Genomic DNA, 23,519 nt, shown 5'->3' on the forward strand with positions numbered 1-23,519 from the left:
ACTTTATGACTGGCACCACTGGTGTGATTTTGGGATAAAACTGGGCCAGTCCCGTCAGTCTGTGGTTTGATTAATTAAATTAGCAATTGTTATTGCCGATGTGTTGTTTTCACAATTGTATTAAAGCTTCAGGTAAAGGTGATGGACTGGAATAAAATTATGTGTCCAAACCTAAACCTGATTGAGCATCTGTGGGGCATCCTTAAGTGCAAAGTTCTTATTCAGGTCCGGTTTTAATCCAGTAAGATAAAAAAGTACAAGAGGACACTGGTGTCCAAAAAATTGAGTGTTTATTCTTTTGAGTAAATAAAGGAATAAAGGAGGAAAAATTATAAGTATAGAAAGAAATAAAGCTTAGAATTTAAGGACTTACAAATTTACCCAATGAGAATGATCTTACGATCGTTCAAAGAAAATAAAACACTGTTTAGAAAGTCAATTTTCCAAAACATGTTTATTATTGGCATCATAAAAAGAGAGTGAGATGTCCGGTACAGTTTATATTACTCTATAGTGAGGGAGGGGGGGTCGGAGGGGGGGGGGATGGGGGGGGGGTAAAAAGCGCCAGGCTTGGTCGGAGCCGCGGGCCGGGGGAGGTCTTCACTGCTTGGCGGCGGTGAGGTTGAAGCAGCCGTGCTGGTGGAACTGCATGTCGCGGACGCGGCGCATGGACTGGATCTGAGGCTGGAAGGCGCAAAACTCGTTGTAGTGTCTGTAATCCCCGCACTCAAACAGGTACTGATATCCTCTGTATCCGGGGTACTGGTATCCCACCCAACTGCACCAGGAGAAAGAGAACAGGGGGTTAGTGATTATATACTGATTATATACCATATAATGATTATACTTGTATACTGAAATAAAGTTCTGAAAAGTTATTTTGCTTTTGAGTTTACATGTTCAATAATAATCAGATTATATAGTTATATATGTATATAGTTCTGTATATGGTTCAGTATAGGGTTTGGTCCTGGATCTGGAGATCCACACTGCTGCACACTTTAGTGTTTCCCTGCTCCCAAACACCTGATCCAACCAATCAGATGTGGTTAAAGCAGGAAAACCTCTAAAATGTGCAGAACACTGGAGCTTCAGGACCAGCGCTGAGAAATACAGGTCCAGTTCTGAGTTCTGAGTGGGACTGGTACTCACGCTCCGCCGGGCACCCTCACGCTGCCCACTCTGTCGCAGAAACCGTGCGCCCACAGGGTGGGCACGTCGTCCTCCTGGATCTCCATCTTGTTGCCCTGGAAGTCGCAGAGCTCATAAAGGCAGATCTTGTGCTCCATGGGGTCCTGAGGGGGATAATATTGATAATTGATCAATACTGATGTTAGCAAAGCAGCTGAGATGATAAACAGAATATGAACTGAAAATGTTATATTTCTAATTGAGATAATCAAACAAGATCAATTCTAAAAGTTAAATCTAATGTAATGTAATTGTGAGTCTCACCATGCGGATGGGCCTGAGGGACATGAGGCAGTCGCTACGGTAGCTGTTGGACCAGGTATCCCAGCGAGGATACTCTCCCTTCTCCAGGATGAACATCTCCCCACGGAAATTAGTCTGCTCAAAGCAAACGAAGCTACGGAGCAGGACACACACACACACACACACACACACACACACACACACACACACACACACACACACACACACACACACACCAAGCATTAGGATCAGGGGGTCAGACGAGGACGAGAGAGAGAGAGAGAAAGATAATAAATGATGATATCTGGTATTCATCCTGATTACTGTTTTATCTCAACTTTTGGTATTTTTATAATTATAGAGTAAATAAAGTAGTTCAGGATATTTCTGATATTCTAAACAGTAAACAGTGAAGTACTTTTGTAAGCTACTGTGTTTTGGACTAAATTACTGCAATATTTATATAAGCAATTAATTATATTAGGAGTAATTTGGGAAACTGGCTCAAAATATTTACTCATCACTAAATAACATCATATCTGAGTTTCTACACAGCAAAGAGAGAAATCACTTCTATTGTTAAATTAACAATAGTTAATGTGCTGCGTGTAACTAATAACTGTGATATTCAGTAACTTACGGGCCGCACTCCACAATGATACTGCGGACTCTGTCCATACCACGGTCACACACGTTCATGCACTCATTCTGGACCTCCATCATCCTGCCCTGGAAGTTCTCCTGGTCGAACAGCATGATCTGCAGGACAATATTCATAACTAAATGTTAGGACAATAATATTTTAATATTATTTACAAACACTGATATCATTTATTGTTTTGGGAGAAATCAGTTTGATTTTCAGTTTAAGTTTCTTAACAGAGGGGTGGGCAACTGCCCCTCTTGTGCCCCCATAGTTGTAGAAATGTTACTAAAACAGAGATAGTGCCCTATTGGTTGCCCTTGTTGGCTCAAATATAAAAATTTGATGATAATATTTAACTGGTCACACTGGTTTTCCTCCCAGGATGTAACAGTTAGTGTTGACGAGTCAGTTGAGTGTAAGTTGGTGTCAGAAGTGTGGGGAGGCGGAGAACTCACTCTGTAGTTTCCCATGAAGGGGTCTCCGGTCTTGGTGGCCTTGCTGGTGGCGGCGGGGGCGGGGGTGCCCTTGTCCTTGGCGTCGGCACCCTGGTTGGTGGCGGTCTTGGCGGTCTGAGACATGGCGATGGGGTTCGAGAGTGTCTGTGGGAAACAGCAGAGAGACAGATCATAAACTACAAACATCAACACCCAGTATAAACACAGATCAGACCAGACCCCTGTAATAACAGTTTGCATCACAACATGATTAAAATGTTTCTTACTTAGCAATCTAAACTAGACTAGGAACATTATTGAAACTTTAAAAAACATTCCCAAAACTAAACTAAAAATAGTGTTTCATCAATAGAACCAGAACGTTTAGAAACGTTAAGTTGAAAATGTTTTAAGAACATCCATAAACCTGATTGAACAGATTGAATGTTTTAAGAATTTGAATTAATTTAATTAAGAATTTGAATGTTTAGTTACAAAACCAAACACTGTTAGCTGGGATATTCCCTGAATAAATATTAATAATAAAAGTAGTAGTAATAATAATAAATCCAGATGCAGAGCAGATGAATGATGCTCTTCGCTCTGTAACAGTGGGTTTTGACTGCTCTCAGAACCGATCAGCACCGGGAGACCGGATCAGACTCCCAGCTGGTTTTTAAGCTGGTTTTTGGAGCTTGTTTTTGAGCTGTATCCAGTATGAATGTTTTGCTGGTTTGCTGCTTACCTGCTTGGGTACAGCTGTGCCGTGAGGAGTTGGCTGGCTCGTGCTGCCCCCTCAGCCCACTGCCCACCTTTTATACCCTGGCAAGGGGAGCATGGAGGGGCCGGGGGCACAATAGAAACCCCCCCGTCATCAGAGTTGGTGTGTGGAGGAGGGGGGGTGGGTTCAGCCCACCGCCCAGAACGCTCTGCCCCGCTGCCCGTAAGCACTTTACCCTCAATAGAAAGCCCTGAGCGCGGCACTTCTGCCTGGGGGGGCGGTGCCGCCCGGCCCTCGTCACAGGAATGTATGGGCCATAGGTCACCTTCACTAATCCCCGACCCTGAACCTCCGCCTGAACCCTGCACTCCAACCACCAACACACCGTCCAGCAGACCCACCCATCCCACAGCATCCTCACTCACACACACTACACACACACTACACACACACTACACACACTCTACACACACTCTACACACACTCTACACACACACTACACACACACTACACACACACTACACACACTACACACACACTACACACACACTCTACACACACACTACACACACTCTACACACACTACACACACACTACACACACACTACACACACTCTACACACACTCTACACACACTCTACACACACACTACACACACTACACACACTACACACACACTACACACACACTCTACACACTCTACATACACTCTACACACACTACACACACTCTACACACACACTACACACACTCTACACACACACTACACACACTCTACACACACTCTACACACACTACACACACTCTACACACACTCTACACACTACACACACTACACACACTCCACTACATCACACACACTCTACACACACTCCACTACATCACACACACTCTACACACACTCTAAACACACTTCACTACATCACACACTACACACACACTACACACACTACACACACACTAACTCTTTCAGAATAGAACAAAAATGAAAACAAAACATAAATAAAACTGTAAAACATTTATATCTCCATGCATCCTCTTCAGAACACCACTGTCTTCTGAAATAGAGAAAAACTGTAATTTACTCAAAACTGTCAGAAAACTGTAGTTAAACAGCTGCTGGACGAATTCTAAACTCCTCCAGAATGGAATTGTTGATCTAAGTTTACACATTTGAGAATTAAAAAAATTGCAGATTTTTTTTTTACAGAGAAATTAAATTAAATTAAATGAAAATGCAAAAAAGAAACATTTTTAAAGCACATATTATTCATTATGTGTGATCTGTTATTACTCTACACTACTCAGTGAGAGTACAGGGTGTAGAGAGATAATGCTGCTGTGTAGTGTTTAGGATCAGATGTTTATGTGTGAGAGACTCATCCCAGACTTCATCATTCATAATGAATAGATTTATAAATACTGAAATTTATCAAAACACTAATATTTAAGAATATTATGTAGTATGTTTATAAATACAGCAGTAATATTGTATACAGTTGTTGCTTTGTTTAAATAGTAATTTAATTGTTGTTTTCTACATTTAACAGGAAGAAAAGAGAAAAGGACAGTAAATGTCTTATTGTTAATATTACAGTGCAGTCAGGAGATCAATTTAAATTTCAGTGCAGATAATAACATTCTCCACTGGAGAACAATGTTGCTCCTACACAAAAAGCTTTGTGCTGTTTTTATCAGAATTTGATGGTGAATAGACCAATAGAAATGCTGTAACAACTTGTAATAAAATGCTACTGCAGAAGAATTGATTTATTGAAGTTATATTGAAAGAGTTGCTGTTCTGGAGATACAAGGTTTTGGACAGTGATAATATTACAATATTTGAATACAGATCACAGAATTCACAACTGATATAGATCTATATAAACTTCTTATCATTTCAGTGTAAACAGATTCAGTGATACAGAATTAACACACACTCCTACACACACACACACACACACACACTCCTACACAATCACCTACACACACACACACACACACACACACACACACACACTCCTACACAATCACCTACACACACACACACACACACACACACACTCCTACACACACACACACACACACACACACACTCCTACACAATCACCTACACACACACACTCCTACACACACACACACTCCTACACACACACACACACACACACTCCTACACAATCACCTACACACACACACACACACACACACACACACACACACACTCCTACACAATCACCTACACACACACACACACACACACACACACACTCCTACACACACACACACACACACTCCTACACACACACACACACACACACACACTCCTACACACACACACACACACACTCCTACACAATCACCTACACACACACACTCCTACACACACACTCCTACACAATCACCTACACACACACACACACACACACTCCTACACACACTCATGCATGAGTCTGGGGAAGTTACAGCAGTCATCAGTAGACTAAGAGAGAGAGAGAGAGAGAGAGAGAGTAAACAGAGTGAATACAGCACGTACTGTGATGGATATAGAGATGAGTATAGTGATTAATGCAGTGATGGTATAGTGATGGTATAGTGATGAGTACTGTGATGGTATTGTGATGGATATGGTGGTGGGGCTAGTGATTAGTATAGTGATTAGTATAGTGATGAGTTTAGGCCGTGGGTATTCATGGTTTATTTTCCCTGCATGATTTAGGATTGCTTTTCATTATTATACAAATCTCAAAATGCTTTACAACAAGTGATCAAATAAAAGAATGATCAATTATATTTTGTATCACTGTAAGTGCTCAGTATCAGAAATATAATATATATATTTTTTCATATATATATATATAAAAAAGCTAATAAACAGTATTTATGTTCATTTAAACTCTGTGTAGTGCTTATGGAGAGAGCTGCAGTGGGTAGAGGAGCACAGTGGTGTGGAAGCTGAACTCTGCTCTGAATGTCTGTTAGTGTTCAGAGTTCAGTCAGTAAAAGATGAGCTAACTGATCCACAAAAGGAATGAAGTTAAAGATTAAACATTCAAATGTCAAGATTAGTGTTGTAGGATTTTAGGATTTTTGTATTATTTTAGGTCCTGTCCACACATGTCTATGTAGATCATCAGACGATTTCTCACCACAACATTCAGCTTCAGAAGATTTCAAAGTAAGATCTAAATTCTGAAACATTTTGAAGAAAAGTTGGTTCTTCTGTACAAAACTCTACATAAATGGTTCTTTAAGAAGAAAGAACTACTTAATCTCTGTTTGTGCTGCACATATAGGAATTTACCTAGTAAACCAGCTGTGTGGTGAATACACACATTGTTAAAGAGTGAGCACATATGCCTGGGGCAGTGGGCAGGCTCGGGGGTCAGTTAGGGGTTAGTACTCTTGCTCTAGGGCTTTTTGGGTGCATCCCATCGGTTCAGGGGGTTGAACCAGCGATCGTTCAGTCAGGATCTCATTCACACAGCAGGAAAAACAATTCTCACCATGTGTGATGTTTATTTTAGTCTGTCCATAGTATCTTTTTAAATGTGATCTATATCTGACATTAGTCTGAACAGTTTACACTCCTAAACTAATGCTTATGAGCTAAAGAGCAGAGCTTCACGTGAAGTTTCGGTTTCATCTTGTCCAGCATCCAGTATCCGCAGCTGGGAACGAGATCCTAAGGTGTGGGAACGAGATCCTTATGTGTGGAAATGAGATCATTATGATGTGGAAATGGCCACAACTTATTAAAGCGTGGCCTAATGTTTCACAGCTAACAAAGCCAGCAGCTTATCTTAAAATTACACCCTGTCTCACTGCAAGAGACTCCAAAATATCACTATAATTCATTCAGAGATAAAATAAAAATAAACCAGTTCACTCTCCATTTTCTTTTTTAAGATTATCCCTGGATTAAAGGAGCTTTAGTGTAATGTCCAGTCTTCTTCATGGGCATTAATTTATAGAAAAGCAAGCATTATTATTCTCCAGCTAGATGTAATTAACTCGTTCCTACTCCTTAATAAGTCATGGCCACGCCTTAATGATCTCGTTTCCACGCATTAGTATCTTGTTCCCACGTATTAGTATTTCATTCCCACACCTTAATTATTGGGATCCAATGATGGTCAGGTTTGAGTTTGGAGGTCTTTTCTGTGAAGCGACACACTGCTGGAGTGATGAGTAAACTGAGCATCATCTCATACAGTGAGAGTCAGTCACTCCTAGTAGTGATAGGAGGAACATTACTAACAGTGATCTCAGTGATCTGTGCAGAACATCCTGTGTTGCTGCTTTCTCTCCTGCAGAACTTCCAGCTGATAGCAGCAGCATTTTTCAGCAGGATAATGTTCACCCACACACAGCAAGGGTTTCCCAGGAACACAGTCTCCACAGGATCCATACAGAACCTGTAGAACCTCCAAACCCAACCGTCTCAATCTCACCTTATATCCAGCATAGAGGAACCAACAGGTACTAGATAGATTCTCACTTTAATATAGTAAACACTGTAATGCACCATCACATTACATCCCATCACAGAGATAAATCTTTATTACATCGACTTCTTACTGTGTTCTTTATTTTTTCATATTTGTAAATGGTAAAAATGTAATTAATTTGTGTACTGAGTTATTTATTAGCAGTTAAGGTGTGATATTAATGTAATAAAGAGATAATTCAGGTTTATTAGAGTTTATTTATTACAGTAAGGCAGGGATGGATATGATGCTGGATGATGCTTGTGTTACATCATCATCATCATCATCATCATCATCATCATCATCATCATCATCATCATCATCATCATACTGAGTGTACAGGACACCCCCCCCCCCCCTCTGACACTGCTCTCACTATCAGGTGTTTGTACAGGTGATTTTTACCCAGCAGCCCCACAGTGCCTCACCTGCCAGTAGAGTAGAGACCACACCTGAGCTCCACCTTCTCATCCTCCACCTGCACATACCATCCACACACACCTTCATACAACACGTATGTCCCGCGTGTCGGTGGAGGCTCGGGCGTGGGCAGAGTGTGGTGTTTGCAGTTCTGCTGCTCTATAGGTTTAAACCCCTCCATTGTCAGGAGCACAATGCCCGGCCCCGCCCCCCTGCTGAGCCGGGGCTTTTGGCTGGGCCTTTTGCCAGGGGAGGCTTTAAAAGGGTACACTCGCGTGCCAGGTTTCACTCTCTCATCAGGACGTCCCAAGGGCATCGAAGCGAGGTGAGTACTCCTCCCCGGTCCACCGCCGCCACATCCCTCACCGCCACCCAGCAACCTGCCAGCCCTGCCAGCAACCTGCCACCCGGCGAGCGGCAGGAGCCGGCACCCAGACTCACTGTGACTTTAGATACCCTGGATCTAAATAACTCAATTGAACTATATATTTATTCTTATTTACTTCAGGCTGCAGTCATACAGCACTCTCTGCTACTGTATATGGCTTTATTTTGTTTTGATGTTTCTCAAATGATAAAAGAATAATGTATAAAAGTTGTAAAAATGCAAGCCTGTAGGAATACGCATTTTTATTTCAATGGACCAATGTAGCTCATCATCTCAGACTTTTATGCATTTATTTATACAAAAGACAAAACATCTTTATTCATTTTAAATCTGTGTTTTATAGCAGTAACAAAAATGTTTTAGAGATAACTTTATTTTTAATTTATTATATTTGTTTACACAGCCAAGATGTCTCACCATTGTACCAAGTTCTCAGGCCACTGGAAGGTATGAATGATAATGTTGTTTTTTAGACTTTTTAATTTTTTTTCATGTAGTCTTTAATAGAAGTGCACAAGCCTACTTTATCTTTGTGTCTAAGATATTAAGAGAGAGAGATCTCTCACTCTCACTCAATACTACATTGTTTATATACCTTTTTCAAATGATCACACACTTAACCCTCCACAAAATGCAAAATATAAAATAAAAAACAGCACAATAATCAGTGAAGCCTATTGAACTGACTGATCTGCTCAAATTGATGATGAGGATGATTCTAGCGTTAACTAGCATGCTAATCCACCAGCTAATTTTATCAGCTATGTGATTATACGAAGCCAAACCATTTAATCCTTTTATCCTAAATAACTTAAAAAACAATTAAAATTCATTAAACAAATGGTGGGTTATAACACACTGGTTAAAATATCAGTTTTAATATGTTTATGTGAATGCTTTGGAGGAAATAACCCTATTCTGTCTTAATTGATTTTATTCTTTAATTTGCTGAAAGGTTGTTGTGTGTGTTGATTTATGCAGTGATATAATAGTACTTTATGATTTATTATAGTTCGTATCTGACGAGTCACTGCCCAAACACACATCTTTTTTAAAGGTGCCCATCCTCTATCTTCCAGATCATCGTTTATGACGAGGAGTGCTTCCAGGGCCGCCACCACGAGTTCACCTCTGAGTGCTGTAATGTTATGGAGTTCGGGTTCGAGAGTGTTCGCTCGCTGAGGGTGGAGAGTGGAGCGTAAGTGCAGCGTGGCTCAGGCCTGTAGAGACACTGTAAATATAACAGAAATCATATCATTCATTTCCTCACCTCTTAAACCCGAGATTAATTATTAAGATTAATGATGAATTAAGTCAGAGCTTCAGGTCTTCTGCTCTACCTCTTCTAATAAACCAGATTCATGATTAGATAAAGAGATAATGAGTGAGATAAATGAGACTGTGAGCTGTTTTAGCCTTAACTAAAAGTATAGATCTCTATAATGTTGTTTATACAAGATATTAGCTTTAATTATATCCATTCTGACTAGTTACATGACTAGCACCACATCACAATTACATGTTTACTAGTAAAACCTCCAGTTACTGATATTTATAAGTAGTTTTTTACTAGTAGAAATTATAATAACAGATATATTATCTACACTGTAATTCTGACTAGTGACAATTCTCAATATTACAATTTACTCAAATTGTGCATATCTTAGATATGTAGATGTAAAATATGTAGTAATGTGGGAATATGAAAGGTAGTTTAGGGTAGTTTGGAGATGTATGGTCCTGAAGAGTTCAGCACAGTTCTTTAACAGCATCAACAGTTCTTTGGTTCCCTGATCGAATGAGTGAGTGATAAAACTGTAAAGTGTGGAATCAGTATTAGTAAAAGATTAGGTTTGTTACCCACGTTACTCAGCTGTATGATACCCACAGCTCTCCCTCTGACTGGAGCTTCTGCCCCTCTCTGCAGCTGGGTGGGGTATGAGCACCCCTCTTTTCAGGGTCAGCAGTTCGTGCTGGAGCGAGGCGAGTATCCTCAGTGTGATGCCTTTGGGGGAAGCAACGCTTATCACATCGAGAGGATGACCTCCTTCAGGCCCATCTCCTGTGCCGTAAGTGTCCAGAACATCACCATCACTCAGATCAAAACTGCAGCAGAAACAAAAGAGTCTGAGATAAAACTTACAACAATCAATAGATCCAAAATAAGTGATCACAAATACAATATTACAATAAATACAACCAGTAAAAAACAGAAGAAGACAGTGAAGTGCTTCTTCACTAGAGAGAATGCTCATGGTAAGGCCAGGTGAATTATGGGAGTTGTAGTGAGGGCTGATTGATAGTTGGTGCAGGTGAATTATGGGAGTTGTAGTGAGGGCTGATAAGGGCCACTCACATGACCCAGCTCAGTGCAGTGCTCTTTAGTTTCTAAGGTTAGTGTATCTGTATTATTTCTGTGGAACTGATGTAAATTACTTTCTTCAGCACAGTTGCTTCCGACCGCTCGATCTGATTACCTAATCTGATTGCTTTTAGTGGTTATTTATTATCTGATATAAGCCGCTCTTACAGCAGGCCTCTAAAATCTACCCACTAATAAGCATCAACAGTGGCTACTTTGCTCTATACTGAAATAAGATACAGTAAAAATATTATATGACAATATTTAAAGACATTTTTAAAATACACAATATTAATCTTGATACAAATGTTTGCAGTAGAAGTGCATCACTATTTATATACTCTCACACACCGAGTACCACAATTCAATTTAAAATGTTCTGCACTCAGAACTCAGAACAAGACTCTTTCTGTTTCTGATCCAACAGAACCACAGGGAGTGCAGGATGACCATCTACGAGAGGGAGAACTACCTGGGTCGTAAGGGCGAGCTCAGCGATGATTACCCCTCACTGCAGGGCATGGGCTGGTGCAACAATGAAGTGGGCTCCATGCGCCTCCACTCTGGAGCGTAAGCATCAGTTCCAGTTCCTTTTATCTCTAAATACCATCTTTATATTTATATTTTTATTATTTCTCCACCTCTCACTCATGATGTGAGCTGTGAATTAGATATTCATATACAGCACATACATTGTAATAATAACAATATTTTAGATATTTATAGGATAATTATAGTATATTTAATCTGTAATTCGTTATTTCCTCAGGTTTGTGTGCTACCAGTACCCCGGCTACCGTGGCTGGCAGTACATCATGGAGTGTGACCGTCACGGAGGCGAGTACAAACACTTCAGGGAGTTCGGCTCTCACTGTCAGACTCCTCAGATCCAGTCCATCCGCCGTATCCAGCAGTAACCCAGCCCTCACCCACCGCCACTGACCCCCCACACCCACCCTCAGCCCCCTGCTGCCCACACTGCCCAGTGCTGAATAAACCGTCTTTCTTAAACCTCACTGACCTCTGGGTTTCTGTCCGCTTCTCTACATCACTCTCAACACCAGTGTAGATCTGAACCTGCTGCTGAAAAAAACCCTAATGTTAGAGGAAACACTGCAATTCCACCTATTACTTTTTCATATTTGGTGCATCCCTCAAAAAAAAAAAAAAGTATTGATAAAAAAATATTACTTTCTGCTGGGCCTGTAACAATAACTAACATTAACATTATAATTTACATAATATAATTTACATAATATTTTTACAACACACTCTCCTGTTAACAATAAACAATTTTACTGTTGTTGTAAGACAATACATGTTATGCCACCGATATAACAATAACAGTTATTGTGACTGAATATTTTATTATTCATTTTATACAGAGATTTTTTTCATTTTCAGAATCATACTGTTATGTTTTACTTTACAGAACTGCAAGAATCACTCCAGGTTTAACTATTTAGAAGTAGATAAAAGTCTAAAAGATACATATTTTTTCTTATTACCTATAACTCATTTAATATATCAATACAATATTGAATATATCAATATTATGTTTAATTACATTTTGCACTCCCTAAATCCCTAACAGATCATTGTTTACATATAATCCTTCACAAAATAAATTATAGGCATCTAACATTACTGGCTCAGTAGTTGTGTGATAATACAGTTATCTTTAATTATTAACTCAGTATTTTTAATGTGTCATGATCCAAAAAAAATATTAAAAGAGATTTTACTGTGTTTTTAAACTTTGAATCGGATCAGTTTGATCTGAATCATAAACAGGGCGTGTTCTCACTGTCCAGCAGAGGGCGCCACGAGCAGCGCCACCACGCTAAACACAAGCACGTGTTTCACAGGGGTTAAGAGTTAATGCGTTATTATAAAATTCATAAAATGCGTAAAAAACATTTTAACATTTATTAAGTAGTTTAGCTCAATTTCGGAAATTAGTATAAGTTTTAAGCTGATGTATTTTTTCATGTTTTACATGTTTGTGGCAGTTTGTGGATTGACACCACTGTTGTACAGCTCTACACAATAAGAGTCCTAGGCCTAGACTCCTGACTCCTGACATTCACCTACACGTGTGGATAAATAAATCTCTTAAATAACCCCATGATGCAAAGTCACACATTACAGCATAAATAAAATCAAATACAGATGAAAACTGCTAACATTAATGAGGAAAAATGAAGCAAGCCCAGTTTTGCCAGATCACCATTGGCTGTATTGAATGAATTAATGATGTTTAAAGAATAGAAAGGAACGTTACTTTGAAAAAAGGTGCTGTGGCATAAAATATGCCACATATATCTTTTTAGGTAATCCTGCTTTAAGATGCAGACCAGATATTTACTAGGGTTTAGAAGTGAAGGTCCGTAATCAGCATGGCTTGTGAATAATGTTGGGGTAGCAGTGCTGTGTGAGGCTAACACAGGAGTAGTGATGCTATTGATACAGTAATAATGCTGGGCAGGGCTGAAGGCCTGTAGCCGGTGATCTGCTAAAGTTGTTGCTGTTAAACTTGCCTTAGTTTACCCAAATTTCAGTGTGCAAGACTGGTTCAGAGCATGCCAAGATGCATTAAAACTGAGACAAAAAAATCAGGATTATTCTGCCAGGATTATACTGCCAATTATTGATTGACGTAAGTATTGTTGTTTCTACATTAATATGAACTTGTTTTCTTCTGAAAGCACTACATTTTTTCTTTATTTTACCATTTTTTAAATGGTATATTTTATTAAATGGAAATTTTTTTATTGGTAATGTGGGAGAAATGTTGTCAGTTCATAAAGAGTTCAGAAATCAATATTGGTGAAATAACCCTGGTTTTTAACAGTTTTTCACAGTTTTCATGCATCTTGGCATCATGTTCTCCTCCACCAGTCTTACACACTGCTTTTGGAGAAGTCTTTACTCCTGGTGCAAAAATTCAAGCAGTTCAGTTTGGTGATTTGATGGTTTGTGATCATCCATCTTCCTCTTGATTATATTGCAGAGGTTTTCATTTTGGTAAAATAAAAAAAAATTAAGTGCTCTCTTATTTTGTTTCAAGAGCTGTATATATATAACATGTTAACATGATACACATGAAAAAGCTCTAAATAGGATCGTCAGATAAATGTAAATTATATGTAATATTAGTGTTTGTGTTTAGATTTAGAGATATAAGGCTTTATATTAAATGTTCATTGTAATAATAATAATCTGTGACTGTGCGAGGCTCCAGCCCTCCGCCCGGCGGAGCTCCAGTGCCGGGTTTTGCAGCGCGTCTGCGCGAGAGGAAGTGCGGCTCCCCCCGCACCGAGAGCTGTCTGTCCGCGGGCTGCAGTCTGGAGTTCAGTTCACTGAGAGCGGAGCGGCTGCGGCTCCTCCAGCGATCATCCACCCACCCATCCATCCACACACTGAGGGGTTTAGAGACCCGCTGAGGAGAGCGAGAGAAGCGCGGGTTAATGGACAGCTTGTTCTGTGTGGAGGTTTTGTGACGGCCGGGCTGAGCTGCTCCGGCGTGTGCGGGATTTGTGCGGTGTGTGTGCGGGGAGTAATGTGTGCGGACTGCCTCACCGCCCGAGCGCGGCTGCGCTGAGTTACACCGCGGAGTTCGGGGAGATTCGGTCAGGATGAGAAGCGAGAAAACCCGGGGCTTGTTTTTATTTTACTGCTGCTGAATTTACACAGAGAGAACTCTGGATATCTCACAACACGGCGGACTTTTAACGATATAAAAACTCAACGAAGAAGACCTGACTCTGCTTATATAAGTGTGTAGCTAGTTTTCGTTAGTTAAATTTACCCTGAGTTAGCTACCATGCTAACTACTAACCTAAACTAACCGCCTGTTATATCATATTATATTGGCTAAGTGGCGGTGTCGTGTGTTTTTCCTCTGAGAGCCAGAAAGCTAAAGCGCGCTAGCCTCGAAAATGAAGTTCCGCAAGAGTTAGTTTAGTTTTAGCTACTTTAAATCACTCATAACTTCTCCCGGCTGCTGGAGTTCACGGTTTTACAATTAAATCGTCTTTCAGTGTGTGATTAAAGTCAGTCTGGGTCGAGCTCGAGTCTGAGGGAACATTTTTTACCTCAGGATTTCTGAGGAGAAACTCTGAGGAGAAGCGCGCAGAGCGTTAGCTAGCTTAGCATGCTAATATGCTAACGTGCTAAGTGGCTAGCTAAACTAACGCTGGCTAATTTCCTTTTCAGGCAGGCGCCCCTCCTCCCCTCCCCCTCCTCACCAGGTAGTATATCGATTAAATCTGCAGTAAAATACAGTTAAACGATACCTTTCGATAATTATTGCGACGATTCAGGAAAGTAGAAACTTATTTATATACAGCTATAATATCTAATACTGCAGAGGAGACATACAGCTGTAGTGTGGTGGTGAGGGTGTAGTAGTAGGACTGCAGTTCTGGCCACAGTCGTGTCGTTTATTATTATTATTGTAGCTAGTTTAAAACAGTTTCGACAGGGACTGAGAGCTCTACAGTTTAAGCTCTAACGTCAATCAGTTTGCACGATATTTTAACGTTAGGTAATTTTCACAGGCTTTCTTTTAGTCTGTAAAAGTCAGTCGTAACAACACCCCTTTCTCTCTCTCTGTTGGCAAGGAAATGGAGAAGCTCTGGTTTGACAGCTGAAGTTGTTGAAGATGCTGGATAGCTAGCTTAGTTTAGTTCGCCTACAGCGGTTTCCTCACAGTCAAATATCTACAGCTACATAATAAAGGATTAACTGGTTAAAGTTAATATCTGTTGATTAGTTGCACAAGATTATTCAGCCATAAATCAGTAGCGTCTCTAATAATATGAATCTAGCTTAGTTAATTTTAAAGCGATAGTGATATAAACTAATAACCTCGCTAAGAAGAGTGCACGACTTGTATATTTTTAATCAGGCTATGAGCTTTTAACATTTAGATTAAACACGAACAGCAACAGCCACTCAGTCGTAAAAAGTCCCTTTCTCTGTTGTCAATAGAGGAAAAATGGAGAAGCTCTGTTTTGACAGCTTAATGTTAAATTAGATGGATGGAGCTGCTGGTTGGTTAGAGAGATCTTGTGAAAGGTTTTGAGACAGGTTGAAATCTGCTAGTGCACTAAAACAGGCCGTCAAACCAGCCTACCTAACCAGAGCTTTATTTAAACAGTTTAACCAGAGCTTTAGCTCTTTAGCTAACGTTACAAAGCAGGATATAACAGCTATATAACCTAAGCTAACTGACTGACTCTGTTTGGCTAGCTGACGTTAGTTGGCTGGCTTATTAACTTACTTGTTTAAACAGATCATGTCTTATCAGCTCAGCTAATAATAGCCATTATTTTCTAGCTAGGTTAACTGACTATCGGCTGTCTTTTAGGTTAATGTGTTTTTTCTTTGTTTTATATGGAATGATGAACAAAGTTTAATTCGTCATTGCATTTATTAGCTAGGTACAATTGGAAACAGGTTGACACTGTTTCTGTAGGTCTGTCTCTAAATTCATTGGAAATTTGAATTTACTCAAAATAGAATTATAGCTTCTCGCCCATTTCCACGCTAAACTGTATTTTTTTTATTACTGCTGTGCTTGGCTTGCTCTTCTCTTAAATAGTTTGCTTTAATCTTCATTTTAATCTTTTTTATCTTCAAACTCTCAACCCAGTTTCACTGTAATAGAGATTTAATAGCTGAATGTATGTAAGATATTATCTCAGCCTGTGTTGTTGATGCTGTGCAGATTGTGTTGTGTAGAGTGATAGATAGAGATAGATAGATAGAGATAGATAGAGAGAGGCGGGCGTTGGAAGTGGACTCTCCTCCAGTTTGTGTGTCTGAGCTGCACAGGCTAGCAGCCACATTAGCTCGTTAGCTAACAGCAGCAGCTATTTTCATGTGTGAATTTACGTTGGTTCCCTCAGCTCGGTTCTGACAGTCCTAACCAGCAGGTGGGTTCTCGCAGAAAACAAACCTCACGGAGAGGGGGTGGGGGGCTGAGGAAACATTAATCAATATTCCTCCGATCCGATCATATCCAGCTTCGATCGATTGATTGTTTTGGAAGTGTTGTCCTGGTTCATGCTACGATTTCTCATTTTTTATTCGCTTGGAGACGGTCCGAGAGGCTCTCGCCGCCGTTCCCCGGCTCTCTACCGTCGTCTGAGTCTGGTCTGATCTGTCAGCATGGCTGTTTTTTGAGATTGGACAGCAGCAGACACGAAGGGAAACGACGGGAAACGACAGGCTGGACTCGATGCTCGCTCCGGTCTCCCGCATTGCTGCTGCCGCCGTCGAGCTCTTCTTTAGCTGTTGATTCCGACGCCTTCTCCCAGCGATCTGATCCCCCCGAACCTCCCCGCGCCTGGTTCTGTATCGATTCGGTCGACCCGGGGTTGAAGATGGCGGACCTAGAAGCAGTTCTCGCCGATGTCAGCTATTTGATGGCGATGGAGAAGAGTAAATCTACTCCAGCGGCCCGGGCGAGTAAGAAAATCATCCTCCCAGAACCCAGGTACGTTCACCAACCAGGATTGAGCCAACCTCTGGCCACCATTAGCTGGGTAACGTTCACACTCTCACTTAGTAGCTAAGCTAATCTTCTCTTCAAGATGTGGCTAATAAGTGTCTGGATTATGACCGATTTGGTCAAGACAGATTAAAAACAGCAAACCTGTTTTTTAAGATTACAAACCAATGAGAATCTAACATGGGTAGAACCCTCAGCAGTTACAGTCTCAGATCTGCCTCACCATACAAGGGCCTAAACCCAGGTAGTGTTAACTAGCTACCTAACACTTTCACTTATTAGCTGAGATAATCATCTGTTCCAGATGTCAAAAAAGTGTCTGGTTTTGACTTTGTGAAGAAGGTTTTCTATTTTTCAGTGCAGCTACCTGTATGCTTAATTTTTTAACCTAAGCATACAAATCAGTGGTTCCATCTAAGCTAGAACCCTATGCTCAATAGCTATATTCTCAGATCTGCCCTACAATGCCATATTAAACATTGAACCTAAGCATAGGCCTAAACCCAGGTAATGTTAACTAGCTACCTACCACTTATTAACTAAGCTCATCTTCCTCCAGATGTGACACCATTAGCTGACTAACACTTTCACTTAGTATCTGAGCTATCATCTCATTCAGATATGTTATAAATGGTCTGACTGCTGGTTTGGTTGCTGTCATTTTAATAAAGCAACAGTGTGATTGTGTATTGGATTATGACTTTGCCTAAGCGTAAAAAAGATTGGAAATAAGTTAATGAATCAGTTGTATCTAGAACCCTATTCTGTCTTGGCTTGGTAGCTACATTCTCAGATCTGCCCCACCAGAGCAAACCGCAAACCTAAGCAGAGACAGAGAGGTATTGCTAACTAACAAGGATTAAGCAAACCACAATTAGTTGGATAACACTTTCATTCATTAGCTAAGCTAAGCTAAGCTAAGCTAATCTTCTTTTCCAGATGTGACTGCTGCTTAGTTAGCTAGCTTTGTAATAAAGCAGCAGGAGAATGGTTCAGTATTTGACATTACTTTAAGCTCACAAATCAACATACCTATTGTACAACCCTGTTCTCTTACCTCAGGAGCTACATTCGCATATATGCAAAGGCCTGAAGCATGGTGTGGTATTGGACTGACAGTGTTTATTAAGAATGTTGAATTGTATCTAATGTTTCTTACAAACATCAGCTCCAAAAGGGAAAGATTTAAGCTGCAGTGTTTATTAATAGTATTAATCCTTTTATTGCTTCATCCAGATTGTTCTCCAGGTTGAAATGCGTCCCTGTTGTGCAGAACAAATGACACATTTTCTTATTACAACACAACAAATTACCCTAATAGGCTTTCCTAGATATCTTCTGCTGTGTTAATGTGGCAAGCCTTTTTAGCCTCAACTGACACCAGCCATATCCACCAGTTCTTACTCAAGGTCTCTCATGTGTTTTGTCTCAGTAGACACTGTTAAATTAGAGCCCAGCTATGAAGGTTTTATTTGGCCTAAAATGACCCCTGCAATGCAAGACATAGCTGAATATTTACTTGTAAGACACTGAAATTCAAGATATGCAAGACATTTGTGTACAGTTTAATGTTTAGCCTTCGTTACAGTAATCCTTACTCCGGTTGAATGAATGCGTAATCAGTGTTTGATGTCAGATTCTCACCTCGATACTGTACAGAGTGTCATAGATAAACATTGTGTTGACCCTTAGTGTCAGCACACAACATTACACTTTCGTGGAGCGTCCCTGTGTTGCACTTCATTTTCATTTTAAATTATTCGAGGGAAACAGTGATTCATTTCTCCTAATCTCGCAGTCCTCAGGCCATGGGGGGAATGTGAGACCAGCGTTTGGTTAGAAAGTCGTTGTGCACTTCGAAAGGAAGTGGTAAAAACATCACATTTACTGCATGCTAGGGATGGCAGTCTGTCTCATCAACGATGCAGCATACTTCACAGTGTAGCGCAGCAGTGATATCACTGGGTTCTGAGGAGGTATGATGTGAAACAGTATAATGGGCTGAAATGTGATATGGCAGTGTTTAACTGTTTGGATCAGCTGCAGACTAATTGAATAAGTGCCTCCAAGATTGGGCTTTTTCATAAACAGTATGGATTTCTATATAGCCAGGGTTTAAAAGGCAGGATGTACATTAACAAAAATACTGTCGATTATAAAAATGATCCCATATTCATTTTTCATCTGAACATTTTAGTTTGTATCAATGCAGTTCTAGTTTAGTTCGCTTATATTTTATTTTAAGACTTTAGTCTTACTTAGATTAAAAAATGATTTTGTTTGTCACAAAACATATTCTAATTTAATTGTGAAAAATATACTAATTTAAAGACCTGTGTTTTATAGATACATAGTTTGATCTGTTTTATTCAGTGCTGAAAATACAAAGGTTAGCTTATAGCAAATAAAAGTGTAAAATGTATAAAATGTTTAATTAGTACAGGAGTTTAAGCGACAGCTTCTTTGGTTGCAGTTAGGGCTGTGAATTATTTTGATATATCATCATAATTGCCATGTGCGCTTGAGCAATAGTCACATTGTAGGATGTGCTGTATCAAACTACATATAGGTTATATCTGCCCATTATCAATTAGGGTATTCCGGTCTTTAGAGATGGACCAGTCAGAGTTTTGGCATTCCGTCATCTTACTGCCTGGATTAAACCTTTCCAGGCGTTATTTGGTAACGCATCATCATGCAGGGCTTCTGTAATGTCCTGCATCATCGTATTGTTTGGAATCAGCTTCATAAAAATTCAGTGGAAAGCTGAGCTCCAGCTGAAAGAGCAATGATTTCCCCTACAAAACCGCACTCTTTAACCCGGAGTGGAAACACAGCCCACAAGAGCTGCTTATCCAGCACTAAAAACTCCCATCACTCCATCACACAGTTCCTTTAGCTCATTTAGCTCTGCTAATGCTGCCACTGTACATTTGGTGGCAGTTAAATGTGGTCTACATTGTTTGTTGTTTTGTGTGGATAGTGGTGTTTGTTAGCTCTGCTGTGTTCTGATACTCAGTGTTTGGTCTGAGCGATGGACTCTCGAGAGGGGTATCCTCAGCTTAGCATGAACATTGACACAACAATCAATGTGTGAAATGTTAGCTTTATAAATACGTCTTTAATAGCCCAATTTACCATATCAGCCAGGCTTACTTCATGCCTGAAAACAGACAGATCCTCAGTACCAGGGTAGTAGAAGCTAGCATGATCTTAGCATTAGCGTTAACATGTAAACTAAGTGTTGTGTTTGTGGGTGTAAAGGAGCTGTGTAAGTGCATGCTAAGCTATTTTTTTTACTATTAATGTTAATGTGTTGCAAATACAAGCCTGCGTTTTTGGCCAGTTATGTCAGTGAAGGATGTTCTTAGGTTTTTTTTATATATTTATTAATTTATTTTAGTATTTTGGAAATATAGTTGAGACATGTCCCTAACAAAAGCTGTAAAACCGCTGAGTGCTGAGATACTGCAGTGAGAGAGTTTGTGAAGACATTAAATGGGGCATAAATTTTATTAAAACATTTTAAGTGTACCATTCCATAAATGAGTTAGCCGTATATGTCTGTACAGTCTGCTCAGACTGTTTCAAAATGTGTGAATGAGTCCTGAGGAGAACTCTTTTTACAGCGGGGCCAGCAGGGTCTGTCCTGCCTCCACTGCAGTCTAGACATTGTGACACCTGTGGACTTCCTGTGTACCGTACAAACCCACATCCCCATCCCGTCCCTCCCCTGACAGCGCCAGATAGAGAGCCGTGCTCATTAATAAACCAAATCAATACCCCCAAAAAATTAGCTGCTTTTTGCAGAGTTATAAATGACGGAGTAAAACAAAGTGTTATTGATTTTACGCTCTTTATGACAGCCTTTCAGAGAGCAGAGGGAGCTGTAATAAATTGGAAACGTAGAGTAAAATGGTTCTCCTTTATAAGCAGCTGTTAAACTCTCTCAAAGTCGTATTCTATATTTCTACACTGCACACAGTAAACACTTTCAATTATACTGTATGTAATGAAACATGCAGGTGGTTAAGAGATAAATATTGACAGTGTCCACAGTGTTTCAGCTCTCACCCCCAGCTTAAAATAAATACAGCAATTTAAAGCTATTTTACTTTACAAAAGCAATGTAACACCTGCAGCCGTGCACAGCAGTGTTACAGTAGAGCCAACTGTTTCCACCTTTTTGTCAAACTGACTAGCGCAAATTTCGTTTTCTGACTCTGTGAATTACAATAAACAGTGTACTGTATATATAATATTAAATTTTTTTTTACTGGGCGATATTATTGCAGACCCCTAATTGAGATTTTCACCAGATTGTAACAGAAGTCAGCAATCCCTGCCCTGATACTAATGATGCACTACATATATCCAGCACTGATTAAATGATACTGGACAGATATCAAAAAAGTTTGACGACATTATTGTGTACGATACGACACACCACTAAGTAAATGTTATCTGTTGTGTTTCAGAGTTAATTGTGAACTGAGTGAGTTAGCAGCCATAACCCTACTGCGTTTCTGTCCCCAGTACTGTGTGTAGTTCAGTTGACACAGAAATTTGGATTCAACACATTTTTATATGTTTTTTATATTTTATATTTTTATAACCACCCTGTTAGAATTACCAGTGACGTGGCTGACTGCATCTCCTACTACTGTGGTGTTAGCATTGCTATCGTAGCACTAGCATCGCAACCGTACCAGTATACCTCTCCCAGCATCACTACTCCAGCATTAGCCACAAGCTCTGCTGATCAGGGTCCTTCACACCTAAACACTAATATATGATTTATATATATGATTGGAATTAAAATGCCATTGAATTCATAGAACTAATGGTCATCCAGCAAAACTAGGGTTTCTGTTTTTACTTTTAAGCACTTCAATTAATACATTTTTTAAATGTATTTAATTACAATTTAACATCATTTTGGTTTAAAATAAACCCAGAACTGTGGCGTGATTTCACAAATCTCTGCCAAAACACTGAACCTATAAGCGAGTCTTGCTGAGGGCGAATGTCACAGGGAGTCTCATGGGCTGAGCTGCTCAGCATGGCCAGAAACCGCCTGCAGGAAAAGGCCATTTGAATGACATGCAAATCATCCGGCCGCAGACCCGTTGTTTTGTGACACATGGAGGAAGGCGATTCTAAACGCAGGGCTGCAACAGAAAGAGATGCAAATGCAGCAAAGTGGTATACCTGTGTGACATCAGAGGTGACATAATAAGTTTAATTTACTTACTGGGTAAGAACATATTTAACCCTTTAATGTCCTATAATAAGAATATAAGAAAAATAATCTTTTTGAAGACTGTTCCCCACAGAATTTCAGTACTGACTGCTCGCTGTTCGCATGCTCTTAGCTAGCTCTACACAGCAGACTGTACGTAATTCCAGCATCAAGTTGAGCAGTGTACATTGCAAAAAATAAGAGTGATAAATATTTCGTAGACATTTTTCCTAGAATTTGTTAAAGATTAAATTGATGCTATTTCCACTGTTCCTTTGCTCCACCCATCACTGACCTTTTTAGACACTGGCTGCAGCTTTTACAGATTTAACCAATAAGAGGAGGTTAGCATTCTAAGCATGCCCTACTAATTGTTTCTTTTTTGTGTTGATATTTTATTCATTATTACAGATTATGAAATGACAACGAACATAAACAAAATAATTTGAAATAAAAATTAATGCCCATTTTAAACCCAGTCTGGTTCTGATTCTGTTCAAACTCTGTGCAGGGACAGGAACTTGTATTGTGTCCCATGACTTTTGCCATGTCTCATGGAAGCTAAAGTCTCTTGTCTGTTCAAACGGACAATTGTAGCCTGATGCCGCCGGTCACCATCATTACCCCCCACTGCAGGTTACAACAGCATGTTATTTTAAACCTGTAATAGGGTGTGATTTTCCAGCACTTAACAGAATAGTGAAGCGCACACACACACACACACACACACACACACACACCTGCTGTGTGTTGTGATTAGGCTGCTTTAGTGATTGTGCGTTGTGAGGGATTAGCAGTGTGTACAGCAGTATTGGAGCAGGCGGAGTGGCGTGGAGGCTTTAGGTCGGGACAGTGGTGTCTGTGT

General features: G+C 40.0%; 3 protein-coding genes across 4 annotated transcripts in view; 2 read left to right on the top strand and 1 right to left on the bottom strand.

The window, feature by feature from the left end:
• Nucleotides 1–435: 435 nt before the first annotated feature.
• crybb1 (crystallin, beta B1) lies at nucleotides 436–3,369 on the bottom strand. Its single transcript, XM_022664609.2, has 6 exons — nucleotides 3,260–3,369; nucleotides 2,536–2,679; nucleotides 2,075–2,193; nucleotides 1,456–1,588; nucleotides 1,153–1,295; nucleotides 436–778 (listed from the first exon to the last, which is right to left on the bottom strand). The coding sequence occupies exons 2-6, from the start codon at nucleotides 2,656–2,658 to the stop codon at nucleotides 601–603; spliced, it is 696 nt and encodes a 231-aa protein (XP_022520330.1). The 5' UTR covers nucleotides 2,659–2,679; nucleotides 3,260–3,369; the 3' UTR covers nucleotides 436–600.
• A 5,037-nt stretch (nucleotides 3,370–8,406) lies between these two features.
• On the top strand, nucleotides 8,407–11,908 carry cryba4 (crystallin, beta A4). The gene is made up of 6 exons (XM_015603804.3): nucleotides 8,407–8,467; nucleotides 8,934–8,977; nucleotides 9,610–9,728; nucleotides 10,458–10,599; nucleotides 11,320–11,462; nucleotides 11,662–11,908. Exons 2-6 carry the CDS (start codon nucleotides 8,939–8,941, stop codon nucleotides 11,807–11,809), a joined length of 591 nt encoding a protein of 196 aa, XP_015459290.1. The 5' UTR covers nucleotides 8,407–8,467; nucleotides 8,934–8,938; the 3' UTR covers nucleotides 11,810–11,908.
• Nucleotides 11,909–14,196: 2,288 nt separating this feature from the next.
• The window catches only part of grk3 (G protein-coupled receptor kinase 3), a 52,095-nt gene continuing 42,772 nt past the window's right edge, over nucleotides 14,197–23,519 (top strand). The window contains exon 1 of one of the 2 annotated variants that reach the window (XM_049468552.1): nucleotides 14,197–17,397. In XM_049468552.1, the coding sequence (XP_049324509.1) occupies nucleotides 17,285–17,397 (113 nt within the window). In that variant the 5' untranslated portion in view covers nucleotides 14,197–17,284. The remainder of the gene's footprint in view (nucleotides 17,398–23,519) is intronic. The other variant, XM_022664586.2, reaches the window with a different exon arrangement.

The sequence above is a fragment of the Astyanax mexicanus genome, chromosome 20, assembly GCF_023375975.1.
Source record: "Astyanax mexicanus isolate ESR-SI-001 chromosome 20, AstMex3_surface, whole genome shotgun sequence".
Classification (NCBI taxonomy): Eukaryota; Metazoa; Chordata; class Actinopteri; order Characiformes; family Acestrorhamphidae; genus Astyanax; species Astyanax mexicanus.